General features: G+C 47.2%; 1 protein-coding gene across 4 annotated transcripts in view; it reads right to left on the bottom strand.

Annotated features, from left to right (window-relative positions):
• The window catches only part of LHFPL3 (LHFPL tetraspan subfamily member 3), a 232,618-nt gene extending 224,306 nt beyond the window's left edge, over positions 1 to 8,312 (bottom strand). The window contains exon 1 of one of the 4 annotated variants that reach the window (XM_064421995.1): positions 7,697 to 8,312. In XM_064421995.1, the coding sequence (XP_064278065.1) occupies positions 7,697 to 8,165 (469 nt within the window). In that variant the 5' untranslated portion in view covers positions 8,166 to 8,312. The remainder of the gene's footprint in view (positions 1 to 7,696) is intronic. The other 3 variants (XM_064421994.1, XM_064421993.1, XM_064421992.1) reach the window with 3 other exon arrangements.
• Between the last annotated feature and the right edge of the window lie 5,931 nt (positions 8,313 to 14,243).

The raw sequence follows: 14,243 nt of genomic DNA, 5'->3' as shown, positions 1-14,243 counted from the left end.
TGTCCCCAAAATGCAGAGTCAATACTCATCATAACATGATCAGAGCCTTCAAGAACCCTGATTTTTCAGAATTTTCTCCCTGATGGTCAAACATCCACTACTGTTCAGAGATCACTGAATAACTTCAGTCACCTCACCCTGCAGGTGCCATGGGAGCGTTAAACACTTTTATTAAAATTAACATCAGTGATGAACGTCAAACTCAAAAACCTGATCAATATTCCTGGACTTGTCTTCCTGCCTGGACTTGTCTTCCTCTCCCTTTTGCCTCCCATGTGCCTCCCCAATTTACATGTGGAGGGTACGTAGTGGCAACAAAAGCTGACAGCATTGTTGGTAAGGTCCTTTGCTTCTGGTGAGTTAGCAAAGACAATTAACAAATGAAAAATGCAACTTAAAAGTTTACAAATGTACATACCTCATGGCTTATGCATTTTTGTGTAACATCAGCTTCCAAACACAGTATTTGTCAAGCTAAGGAGCACAGCATGACTTGAAATCTTCCCCTGTAGGTCCTCATATGCCATCATCTGTCAATTTTTAATCTTCTTTTGAATAGCAAGAAAATTCATCCTTTTAGCTTTTCTTCTTTCATTTATTTAAATCACTTCTGAGATCCTTTCTACTTTATACTTGAAAGGGTGTCTTGAAAGATATTTGACCTAGACAGAACAGGCATGGGAACCACTGCAGGCAAAGGAGTCCATTTTTTGCATACACATTTAGGGACAAGACTGGACTTGTTCACTGCAGTAAGTGTTCACATGCAGATGTCCATCTACACAGTCTGTAATTTCTCTTCTAAATAACTGTTTTCTCTTCTAAATAATTATTTCTTCTAAATAACACACTTTCATAATTCTCCCATTGGTAGGATGGCTCCTACGTTTTTTGAAGCGGGAACTGAACCTAGGAAAAGATGCAAAGAGTAACAAGAAGTGCTTCTACAGGTGTATTAACCAGAAAAGAAAGGTCAAAGAAGATGTAGCCTCAGCTAAGAAATGCTGGAAAACTGGTAACAATTGACAAGGAGAAGGCTGAGGTATTCAACAACTTTTGTTTGCCTCAGCCTTCAATGATAGCCTTTCTTCCCACACCTCTTGAGCACATGGACTGCAGGATGGGGACTGGGGGTGCAAAATGCTTCTGACTGCAAGTACAGACCAGGTTCATTACCACCAGCCTGAACATACACGAGTCCATGGGAACTAATGGGATGCATGGCAGAGTCCTGAGGGAATTGGCTGGTGTAGCTGCCAAGCCACTCTCCCTGATACCTGAAAAGTCATAGGAGTCAGACAAAGTCCCAGAGGACTGGAAAATGGGAAACATTGCACCCATCTTAAAAAAGGGTAGAAAGGAGGACCCTGTGAACTACCAACCTGTCAGCCTCTGTGCCTGGGAAGATTAAGGAACAGATCCTCCCACAAGCTGTGCCAAGGCACATGAAGGACGGGAAGGTGATTTGGAACAGTCACCATGGCTTCACCAAGTGCCAGCCCTGCCTGGCCAACCCAGTGGACTTCTATGACGGGGTGACTCCATCAGTGAACAAGGGAAGGGCTGTGGGTGTCACTTACCTGGACTTCTGTGAAGTGTTTAACGTGGTCCCCCACAACATCCTTCTCTCTAAATTGGATTCTGTCCCTCTGCTCTGCTGAGACCCCACCTGTGGTGCTGCAGCCAGCTCTGGGGTCCCCAGCACAGGAAGGACATGAACCTTTTGGAGCAAGTCCAGAGAAGGGCCATTAAGGTGATTAGAGGGATGGAAAGATGAAGGAAAAGTTTGGAGAACTGGGATTGTTCAGCCTGGAAGGCTTTGGGGTGACCTAATTTTGGACTTCCAGTGCTAAAGGGAGCCTACAAGAAAGACGGCAAGGAGCTATTTACAAGGGAACATAGTGACAGAACAAGGGGAAATGGATTCAAAGTAAAACTAAGAAGTAGGTTTAGATTAGATATTGGGAAGAAATGTTTTACTATGAGGGTGGTGAAACACTGAAACAGGCTGCCTAGGGAGGCTCTGGATGCTCCCTCCCTGGGAGTGTTCAAGGCCAGGTTGAAGGGGGCTCTGAGCAAGCTGATCTAGTGCAAGGAGTCCCTGCTCATGGCAGGGGGGTTGGAACTGGATGATCTTTAAGGTCCCTTCAACCCACACCATCCTATGGTTCTGTGATTCCATTATTCTGGTTCTTAGAAATCTTACACTGCATTTGGTATATTAAAATAAAGGTTGTAGAAATAAGCCCATGTTATTATGACATCCAAATCAGTCTATGCAATTGGCTATGTTTACTATAATTTATTAGACAAATAACTATCATTTATTAAACAAATAATTCTTATGCTACGTGCAAAGTTCAGGAGACATAAATGTAAAGTACTCTCTCAAAAAATTCTTAAGGATACTGAGGCCATGAACAAGATCCTTGTCTGGCTCTACGAGACACCCTGTTCAAACACTGGTGCAAGGCTGGTTTTTTCCCTAGCCTTCTGGAACTGACCCCTGCACCAAGATCTGTCAACCAGCAGTAACAAAGGCTCCAAGAGCATCAAGGTCAAGCCTTTTAAGACTCTTACATAAAAGTCACCTGGTCCTGCAGACTGATTTCAAGCATAAAGGCAAACAGCATTGTTGCAATGAAGACTTTCTCGTTTTCATTCTGAAACAGTTCCCTGTTTTAAAAAACTTTTAACTGTGGCATGTAATAACCTCCTCATTACGGCTGCTTTGGCCTCAAAGATCTGGCAGTTGAGTGATAGGAAACTAATTTTTAAAACCTGTTTAAAACAAGTCCAGGGAAAACCTGGGGAATGACAGACAGACCAACACATGTATGACATAAATCAGTACAACTACAAAAAAACCCAGTGTATGTCAGCATGTGTACAAACATGACATATTTGTGTGACGAAAGGAAGTAAGGTAGGACCAATACACCTATTTTAAGTAATTTTTCACAAAACTGCTAGAGTTCTCCAAAGAAGTAAAAATTAGTGTGTACCATTATTTTAATTTACAATATTTACTTGGATTTCCAAAAGACAATTGATGAATCTATCATTCATAAGTCTTAAAAATCCTAGACTCCCATAGGATAAAAATAAATGCCCTTGCAAGGATAAATAATTGGAAACAGATGGTAGGACACTACTGTCAATTTTTCAAGTGGAGAGAGGTCAGTGGTGGAATCCTGCAGGGATCTGTGCTGGAACTTGGGAGCTACTCATTTATTTATAAATGAGCTGGAAAACAGGATAAATGGTGAAGTGACAAAGTTAGCTGCTGATACTCATTCAGGGTAGCTATGATAAGGGTTGGCTGTGAAGAAAGACTTTACAACACTGAGTGACTAGGCAATAAAAAGTCAAATTAAAGTCAGTGTAGATAAATATGAAGTAATTTCTTTAAGGGAGAAAAAACTTAACTACCTAAAATTATGTGCCCCAAGGTGATTATTACCACTTCAGGACTGAGATCTTGGGGTTATAATAGGCAGTTTTGTGAAAACATCAGCTCTCTGTTCACTAACAGGGAAAAAATGAATATTACTAATTACTAGGAAAAGAACAAAGAATGAAAGAGAGAATTATATTTAGTCACTGTATGAATGGCTGGCTTGACTGTCTTGAATATTGTGTGTAGGTCTGGTCCCACAGACTCTGAAAAGATAAGAGTAGACTGGACATGGCTATGGGCAGGGCAGCTGGGATGATCACAAGTTCGCTAAAACCCAACAACTAAGGACTGACTAAGGAGCCAAAGGTCTCAAAACCATGTAACTGAGGGGATACAGCAAAGGTGTAATCAGAGCCAGGACAGGGAATGTGTCTCCAAGTTCCCTGTTCCCAGCCTCTTCCAATGCATGAGCTGAGAGGATCAAATGAAACGGCCAGGCACAAGATTTAAAACACAAAACCCACTGTATCTTCACACAACACGTATAAAGCTGGGGTCTGGTGTATTGGTCTGGGGCACTGCAAATGCTAAAAGTTTACACAGGTTCAAAATATGACCAAAGTCTCAAAAAACAAAACCCAGCAAGAGCTTTTAAATGCCAAGATCCATTTGAGGAAATCCCTGAGTAAAAGTGCTGAGAACAAATAATTTGGAAGGCAAAATGAGCTTTAGCTGCTCTGATGCTGTTGTGGGCCCCTGTTACAGACCACTGTCTAAGATCACAGGACTGTGCTTTGCCAAAGTACAGAATTTTTATGTTTTGTTCAATGGTCCTCTTACTGTGGGCATGGGCTTAGGCATCCCTTGAAAAACCTATATATTGGTTTCATCCTGCTTGTCCATGGGACACTTCTGTGCTTTTCTTCTGCTTTCCTTATGTTTTTCTTTCTAATAAGTTGAAACATCCTAGTAAAGGAAAAAAAGTAATGACAAATATAGTGAAAAAAAAATCACTATGACAGAATGGAAGTGTTTAATTTATTTAACCTATAAAGGAATAAATCTCAAGAGTTACCTTTATTTGTGAGGTTTCCTGTAAACATTAGGTGTAGAACAACAAAGAACAGTAATACCTAATTCCTAATGATTTCAAGAGTCTGTGATCATGCAGCTGCTCAGATTAGGTGAGTGCATACTGCTTGTACTTATGATTTTGCACTTGCAGAAGAGGAGGTCAGGGAATGGAGAACCAGGCTGCCAACACTGGCTCTCAAAGTATCAAGTGTACCCTGATATCATTATGCACATGCAACAAAAGAGGCAATCTAAGCCATGGCTAAATCATAGGACCATCTAATATAAGCTGTACTCACATACACACAGGAAATACATTTTTTCTTAGGATTTTTCTTCTTTATCATGTCATAGACCTGTCTAGTCATAGACATGATTAGGCAGCAACAAAGACTGCAAGTGTATGTGGCCAAGATACTGTTTATCTTTTTCTTACTTAATAAACACCTTTTCAAAACAAGAGCTATATCATGCTGACAATTTATAATGACTCATGCAGGACAGACTGTGATCCAAATCTTTCTTCTAAAGAAATCACTTCCTAAGCTTTCATTTGCAATCCTAAACCAAGCATGATCCAATGCCAGAAACCTGATTCTAACAAGATTTAAATTACATCAATTTTAAGTGTTGTATTATCTAACCAAATGCTAACACTATGAAAGTACACAATAGCAAGCAAAATCAAAATTATATTCACATGCTTCTTTATTTCATTACTTCAGATTCAGTCTTGTTCCTCTACTACACAGAACTATATGCATATGTAAATTACATTACTATATTCTTTTTTTGTGAGGAAAGCATTTTAGGCTTAGTATTATCTATTACTTATACTCTCCAAACAGTAAACTAATAACAGAAGTAGGTCATATAGCTCAGAGAAAACATCATTATAACACTCCTGTCCTGCACATTTTACTCCAAGTTTTCCTTCTATCCCACCACCTTTGTTTTCTTCAAAGGATGCAACCCAAAGCAATATGGACTTTCTGGTAGTTTTTGAGGAAACTTTTTAAGTAATACAGAAATGAACAGTGAGGTAAATACTGAATTAAGGTAAAACATTCAGCAAACAATAAAGTCAGGTTCTTTCAACACCCAATATTTTTCTAGTTCTTCCAGGGCGTTCTTGTACAAATTGGGAAAGACAGCAAACAACCACTTGGCTATGCATGTATTCCCTTGTTAATTTTGGAGGGAAGCAGCCTGAGAAGTGATTCTTCTGCTGACATAAAGCTCCCTTTGTTGACTTTTAATGGCAGCAGTGCACCTCCCAGCTTTGGAGATGACAAAAATTCTGTGTTGCTTTGCCTGAAAACATATCTCAAGTCACACCTGCACACATGCAGTGTGGTACAGACTGGAGCCCAGTAGATCAGTCACGTAATGGTGGTTTCTGAACATTATTATTCACCTGTACAGAAACACAGTAAAGGAATCAGATTCATTTTGTCTGCCTTTCACTAGCACCTCCGGGCATGAAGTAGTGCAAACCTAGATGTTGATGTTGGAAAGTGCAAGGGATTTGGAAATTGTGCTGCCCTCCTGCATACTGGACATGAAAAAAACATGCTGAAATGCATCAAAATAGTGAATATTCATGGAACCTTTTAGCAGCAGAGCCATAAGAAGAGGAGACAGCTGGAAGCAGAAGTCCTTAATGGAGCAGAGGAGACATCAGTTGTGCAAAGATGAAACAGTTTTCTCTGCCCAGAGCCAAGTGACATGACTGTGTACAATTGACCAGACCATATCAGAATGCATGTTACTGAATGGACAGAGGAGCCACCAGCATCAAAGGGGGTTCCAGTACAGAGATAATGAACACAAAACTAAACTCACTGGAATTGGGAAAAAACCAGCCTCGAGTGACTGCAGATCACTCCCCAAGTGATACAGAAAGAAATTACAAGGAAACTTCGGTGAAGGAAACAGCAAAAAAATGTATAGCAGCTCACAGAAAAACATCATCAGAGAGAGAAAAGGTTAGAGCTGTTTCATACAAACCAGAGAATTCCACCAAGTCTTATGGACTAGATGGCAAATTAAATAATGCTGAAGATGTTCAATACAAAACTCAAAAGAATTTTTGCTCAGAAACTGAAACAAATGTAGGTCAATTAAGGGGACCAAAAAAGTGTTTGTGAGCCCATTTTGGTGATATTTTGCTCTGTTTCCCTAACAGCTTCTTCCTGCTTATTCCCAAATGTCAATTTCAGGGTTTTACCATGAGGACATGTAACAGGTACACTTTGATTTTAGCCCCTTTTCCCCTCAAATGATTGAAGAATTAGTATTTTCTGTCTTGCTAAAACTGCTTGTATGTATTACTCTCTTAATTCTACAGACCCTCCCAGCTGCGCACAAATAACCAGTTCTCCACTAACTCAGAGGTAAAGCTGTGCTGGAAATGCAGAAAGGGATGTCCTGGTGTTTTCCCTCTTTCCTACCACACACTTTCCCCAGGGACACACAGAATGTGATAGGGAAAGTAAAATGAAGTCAGATATTCTGAAAGAAAATCAGCAACTGAAATATTTTTCTTTACACTCCTAACATATCGTGGAAAATAAACCTTGTGGACAAGTGAAACAGACCCCAACCAAAACTCATGCATGCCACATCCAACGACCTCACCTGCCCTTCCAGTTCACCAGCAAAAGACCTCGCCAACCCCTCCCACGGAGTGAAGTGGGCTCTGCCTTGGCCAGGTGGAACTGTGGGAGCGGGACTAAGCTCCAACAGGCGGGCAGCTGCCTTCACCCAGCGTGGCCAGCTCGAATTGTCCCCACTGCCATTTTCTCCTGACCTTTACAACAGACCACGGGCCGGAGGACACCCACCCTCTGCCTCCCGCTGTCCCTGCAGCTGCTGGAGCTGCCCACGGGTCGCTTCCCGCACCGACACCGGGCAGCATCCCCGGGCAGCCCCCGGAGAGCTGCGGGCTGAGCCCGCCTTGGCCCACGCCCAGTCGGGCAGCGGGGCGGCCCGGGGCAGGCACGGGCACCGCGCTGCGACGCTGCCGATGTGTCGCGGCACCCCGAGCATCCTCTCCCGGCCTGCCCCGGCCCCCGGCACCCGCCCCCGCCCCTCCCCGCCCCGGGCGGCCCCGACTCCGCAAGTTTGTCCCGAGCCGCCCGTGCCCGGGCCGGGCCGGGCTGTGCCGGACTGGGCGGCGCGGAGCCCCCGGCACCGGGGCCGCTGCCTCCACTCACTCACCCGAGGTCAGCTGCATCCAGGCACAGATCTTGTAGACGGTGGCTGTGTTGCAGAAGAAGAAAAGGATGAAGCAGACGATGCAGGCGATGATGAGCATCATCGAGAGCCCGATGAAGAAGGACGCAGCTTTGAAGGCTCCCGAGGGCAGGCTGGAGAAGTCCGTGAAGCTGCCCCGGCAGGTGAGTTCCCGGCTGAAGCCGTTGCCGATGCAGTAGTGGAAGAGCCCGAAGTAGCCCGCCTGCGGGGTATCCACGCCGTCCCCGATCCAGTACGGCTGGATGAAGCACACCACGTTGACGATGGCAAAGCAGATGGTGAAGATGGCCCAGAGCACGCCGATGGCCCGCGAGTTCCGCACGTAGTTGGTGTGGTAGATCTTGGCTGCCTCCTGAGCTGGGAGCATCCCCGCTGCTACTGCTCCTGACGAGCCTGCTCCTGTAGCCGCCGTCCCTGCAGCCGCTCCGGGCATCCTCTCCGAGAAGGTGCCCCCCTCCCCTTCCTCCTCCTCCTCCTCCTCCTCCGCCTTCTCCTCCTCCTCCTCCCCGCTCGCTCCGCTCGACGCGACGCGCTCCGCCGCCGCCGCTGCGTGCGAGAGCCGGCGAGCCCCTCTGCCGGGCTTCAGCGGCTCCGCGCCAGCCCCAGCAGCCGCGGCAGCGGCGGCAGCACCGGCACCGCCCGCCGCCGCCTATCGGGGCGCAGCGCAGCGCCGCCGGCCCGCAGCCCGCCCGCAGCCCGCCCTCCGCCGCCTCCCGCGCACCGCCCGCAGCCACGGCGGGGCACGGGCACGGCCGGCCCCGAGGGCACCTGGAGGGGGCGAGGGGGCCGCCCGCGCCCTTCCCCCGGGCGAGCCCTGTGCCCGCGCCCCTCGGCCCGCGGCACCTCTCCCGGCCGGGGCAGCGGCTGCCGAGGGGACCCGCTCCCGGCGCCGCTCATGTCCTAGGAGACGTGTTCAGGCAGGTTTTAAAGTTTAGAACGTGTGTGTGGCGTTCCCGTCCCCGCACAGAACATCATCGTCGCCTCTCCAGCCGGGGGCGGCACTGCTGGGTCCCCCGCGGCGGGTGAGCGGCGGCGCGGGGGAGCCGGAGGCGCTTGTCTCCCGGCTGAAGGAAACCTACGCGAGGCAAAGCCTGGAGCTCGGGGCAGTCAGGAATCACCAGCGGCCGCTCCGCGCCTCGGGAGCGGGATGGCGGCCGCGGAGGAGAGCGCTGTGTGAGCACAGCGTAGCCGGGGTGGCGGCTCTCGGAGCGGGGCTGAGGCTGCGAGCAGAGCAGAGCAGAGCAGAGGAGCCGCTCCAGCCGAGCGCCTTCTGCCTGGCACTCGGTGCTCTGAGCGCGCTGGCATGCAGCAGTGATTAGCATACATTAACGAGTAATTAGCATCTGGTAATAATCATTCCTGTGCCAGTGACACTCGGGTGTGCAGTCCCCGACCTGTGCGTGAGCCGCAGCTCGCAGCGGCGGGAGGCTGGGCAGAGCGGGGCCGGCAGGGGCCGCGCTCCGGTAAACGCTGCCGCTCCGCCGCGCCGGCAGGAGGGAGAGAGACTCCCGTGGAAATGATTCCTGGCATCCCTTACATTTTCAACTGTTTCAAGCAAAGTTTTATTTCTGCCCCCAGACTGCCACTAACCAGGCGCAGCCCCATGGAGCGCAGCCCTTCTTCCCAAGTTTCCCGCAGAGGAGTTTAGGAAAGGGTAGCACCTGCCGCCCTTTCAGACCGCCGCGCTCCTGTCGGGGACAGTCAGAGCTTGGGAAACTGTGGCCGAGGGCTGGGACCACAAAGGCAGCCGTGTCCGTGCAGCCAGGCCGTGGGAGCACTGCCCTTGGCACGCATGGCACGGGTATGCTTAGACACAGGCAGCACGGGCAGTGTGACCCCAAATACTCACACTTGCCTCGCTTTCTTAGGTAGGCGGCTCCAAATGTGAAAAGCACTGCTAAAATCCCTGGAGATTTGGTTCACAGCGAGTGTGCTTTGTCCAGGGCTGCCCGAGGTGCCTGGGCGCGCTCCGCGGCCTCGTCCTGCTCCTGCTGCAGCTGCTGTGCGTGACCCGACTGCTCATGGGCTGCCTTCAGAGAAGGGCTGAACTTGTTCCAGCCTCGAGCACCAGGAGGAGTGATGGTTCTTCGGTGCTCGCTCCTGTTTTCTTCAGGCTGAGGCTTGCCAGGCCCCAGGGGTCGGTGCAGGATGCCTCTCTTCACTGCGCTCTAAGGCCGTGGAGTATGGAGGTGCAGAAAATATGAGCCAGGTATGGGAGGCAGGAGGAAACCTGAAGTGGCCCAAGACAATTTAGGAATGGAGGTCAGAGCGAGGGTTGGGAAACATGTTCAGTGAAATAAAAAACAAAACAAAAGAAAAGTATGTGAGGAAGGGATCTGTGCAATGGGAAGTTTAGTGGTAGTGGGCCTTTTAATATGCACACATGCAATAAAGACGACCCTAAGAATTAGTATGGCAGGAAGAAGAGATATGGACCTGGGAAGAGTCCGGAGAGGAGAAATGAGTTGCTTGTAGAAGAAATGGGCCAAAAGAGCTGATGAGGACAAAATACTGAATTTGGAGAAAAAGCTGGGGAACAAGAGTCAGACTAGAGTAGGTAAATGTAGGAACCAGTCTGGACAAGAAAAGGAAGGGCCAGAAGCAGGGGAAGACTCTAGGGTTCTGCTGAAAAGCTGAGTTAAAAACTGTGGAAAAAAACCACCTTTGCTTGGCAGTGATTGGTTTGGTTGTCCTAGGCTGTCCTCTCTGGTCTCCAGCACCAAAAAGCACACAGTTCACATGGGCTTTAGGTGATACCCACAAGTCCTTCAGTTTAATGCATTGGAAATGGGAAAGTGGTACTAGATGTCTGGTTTTGGGGGCACCGGAATATCTCTGGCTGTGTGCCTCTCTAGAGCTTTGAATCCTCTAGTCTCACTTATTGGTATGGGAATTTCTTCAGAATACCTGAAGACAGGCTTAGGAGGTGTTTCTGTGGTTCTTAACACAATTATATGTATGCTTCATAGCATTAGAAAATAGAATGTCTCTATGAGATAGAAGGTTGGCATATTGTGAATGAATGGTTGAAAGGCAGCTGGGATTATTTCTCACATCAGACCTTGCACGGATTTTGTTGCAGCAGTTCTGAAAATGAGGCCTCAGAAGGAGCCATACTGAGCTACTGCTCATCTATCAAAGGTTTTAAGCATTGTGCCTGGCATCACAGAAGAATTCTGTGGCAGAAGCAGGGATAGTCCCCAGATCTTCTGGACAGCTTTCATCATCTTAATCCTCAAAAGATTATCCTTTTTTCTCCAACAATATTGTACCTCCACAATTTTTCTCCCTGAAAATTAACTGGGTCCTAGCCCTGTGGCTGCCACCTAGTCTCATCTAAAAAAGAGTCTGACTTTTGAGCCAGGACTTTCACCAAAATCTCCTTCAACAGGTGAAATAGGATTCCCATCATTCTGATCTTTCTGGACAGCAGCTGCTGTCTCCCGCACCTGATAATGCAGGATCCTGTTTGCCAATTAGCACGTGAGCATGCAATGCAGAACAAAGGGATGTAAATCAAGTGGCACAGACAGCTCTTTTTTTGGCACATCCTCTTCAGTACTGGATTTTCCAACCATAATATTGCTCTTAAAACATTTTCATGTGGGTTTAAAAAAAGGTAAGTTTAAAGAAAAATTATACAACTTCTAAAGTATAATTGTGACCCAAATTTGTCTGGAAAACACTACTGATCATTTTATCTGACCATGGATGTGCTCATTTTTTGTTTGTATAGATCATTACACAAAACACAAAATAAAAAGGTTATAATAAAAGTTATTTAGTTAGTGTTTCTAATCACAGCATTTCTCTTTGGAACATGGCAGTTACTTGCAGTGGTGGAGCTGTGGTGGAGAGCTACTTAAATATTTTGTTTGGAGCACTATGAAGAGAGGCTGTCTGCTGTGCCAGGAAACCCTTGGACATGGTGGGTAAGAAGAACAGATGCATTCAGTTGCTGGGCCATGGGTAATGTCTGGGAAGAAATGCACATCTGGGAATTCGTTGATATTCACATGGTGGGAAATGGAGAAAAAAACAGAAGGGGGAAGGGGTGAATGCGTATTTGGAGAAGAGTTATCAAGAGAGATTAATTACACAAAAAAAATCTGTGCGTAGGGGGGAATGGGGTAGTAGGAAGTTTCATGTCAATGAACCAATAGCAATAAAGTGTCAGACAATGAATGATTAGTTTTGCTGATAGTTGAGGTAACTGGGAAAAATTGTTGAGCACATGAGGCCAGGCTCAGACATAGGCAAACTTCCATGACAGGCATGTCCCTGCTCGGACACGACTGACTCCTGCCAACCCCTCTGAGCAGTGTCTCCCATCCGACCCTCTAAAAATGCAGCTCTGCCTCAGAAGTGTTTTTCCCCTGGTTCACAAAGAAGTCTAGGCTGCCAGGAGTTCTTTCACATCTGTAGCTGCATGCAAGGGTTCATGAACTGCTCTATCCCTCAGGGACTTCGCTCCCATTTTTCTGTGGTATTGCTTGCTGGCTACCATGTTCACCCAGAGCCTATCAACAACTTAGATTTTCACTCTCACCCCACTTAAATAGCTACGTACAACTGTTACAGTCTTTTAACAAAACAGATACAGATAACAGACTCATTTAATTTGGGCTGGCCTAGATCCTGAGTCTTGAAGAGAAGGAAGGCAAGTCATAGTAGACTTGAGGCTTCTGCAGCTTGTGTCCAAGGGTCTGTGGGTATCCAGAGCAGAAGCTGAATAAGGTCTCCTCTCTGCTCCCTGCTCTCCAGCATTCAATGTGAGCCAAAGCTGGGGCAACACTAAAGACCAAGCAGGATTTCTTGTGCTGTTTTGCTGATGATTGAGATAAGCTATGTATGTTTTGGGCTTGATTAAAGCTTAACTTATAAGGCATGTGTCAGTCCAGACTGATTTTTCCATGGTCCCAAGTTGTCTGGAGCTGGCTGCAAACAGTTCCTGATGTGTTTGCTCAGGACAGCAGGATGATGACCTTTAAGCAGCCCCAATGTGCAGCTCCAGCAGCCCCACAGTGCAGCCTGATGTGTGTAGTCCTGTTGCTGTGGCAACCCACAGCCTCGCCAGTGGTCTATCACAAAGCATTAACTTTAACATTATGTCTTATTTTATTATAGTTTCTGTACATTTTGGCTTTCTTTCTCCTGGGACCCAGCTGCACTGGTGAAATGTTCCTTCTTGGGGAGTAGGAAATGGCATTTCTTTCTATTTCTGTAGTGTTAACAACCGTGGGAGAGGCACAGCAAAGGGCTGGCTAGAATTACTGTTATTGATGTTGCTGAAACTCTTCTTGCCATCACTGTTCCAGTCAGAAATGGTCCAATTTAGGCCTACTGTAAAAATTAGAGGGTAGCTCAGATTGACACCATTTCTCTTGAATTTAATACTGCTGGTGGTGGTGGTAGTGAAAGGAGAGTCCTGTAGGGCACCCATAAGGGCAGAACTGGGAAGCACAGTGTGGCCATTCTGGAGCCACATTCCCAGAAGGCTGCAGGACTTGATATTCCAAAGCACTGGGAAATGGTGTGCAACCATCAGAAAAAAGCCACAAAGTCTACCCTGAATCAAGCTGCTTGGCTGCAAATGATGGAAGTCCACTTCAGTAGACAGAGAGGGGGAGAATAGGTAAGTCAGGCAAGGAGCAGCTGCTTTCCTGAGAGGAAAAGAATGAGAGGAAGGTGTGAAGTACTTGGGCTGTGTGTGGAAGCAGAGACTGAAAGGAAGGAAAGATCTCACCAGCCTTGGAAGAAAAGAAAAGCTCTGTAAAGGGATTAAGTAGCCAGGTTCCCAGTGACGGCAGAAGGCTGGACTTCATAACCCAGGGTAGGTTCATCTGCACAAAGGCAGCATGAGAAGTGACTGTTGAAGGGGAGAGCAGGTGGGAGTACAGATGAAGCTGATGAAGTAAGCACAGGGAAAGTGGGAACATTAAGATCCGTGATGAGGAAGGAGAGATCTTAAGGCACCATGACCCATGACTCAGCTAAGACCTGCTTCAGCTTCCTACCCTCAGCCTCTCTGACTTGGAGGAGTTGCAGAATGACTCTGAAACACACTGTCTAAAATAGAAAACTTTATGGACCAGTTGGAAGCCAAACTTTCCAGTCCCCACTCTCCAAGGAATGATTCCTCTTGAGGCCCAGTAAGCTCTGTCACAATGCCAGGGGCATTCTGCACAGCCCGGTGCCGCACCTGGGGCTTCTCTGAGCAAGTTGTCTCACTGCCAGCCGTGCAGTGGTCTGCCTCACTAGCATAGCCTGCTTGTCAGTGCTGCTAATTAACCCAGACAGGGCTTTCAGGTGCCTTGCTGTGTTGTGCTGTTCAGAGGCACCACCGGAGACTCCCCCTGAAGTGACGGAATCTTGCCGCTCTTGCTGCGGCTGCTGTTTGCCAGAGGGTCAGGAGATTCAACACAAAAGGTGCTGTGAAATACCCTGCTGCAGGCTATATGCTGTTCATCTTCAAAGGTAGCTGTGCAGCTGAGGCTGCTGTCTAGACATG

This window comes from Passer domesticus, chromosome 5 (genome assembly GCF_036417665.1).
Source record: "Passer domesticus isolate bPasDom1 chromosome 5, bPasDom1.hap1, whole genome shotgun sequence".
NCBI lineage: Eukaryota > Metazoa > Chordata > Aves > Passeriformes > Passeridae > Passer > Passer domesticus.
The sequence above is the reverse complement of the archived record's forward strand: the minus strand, read 5'-3'. Positions and strand labels throughout refer to the sequence as shown.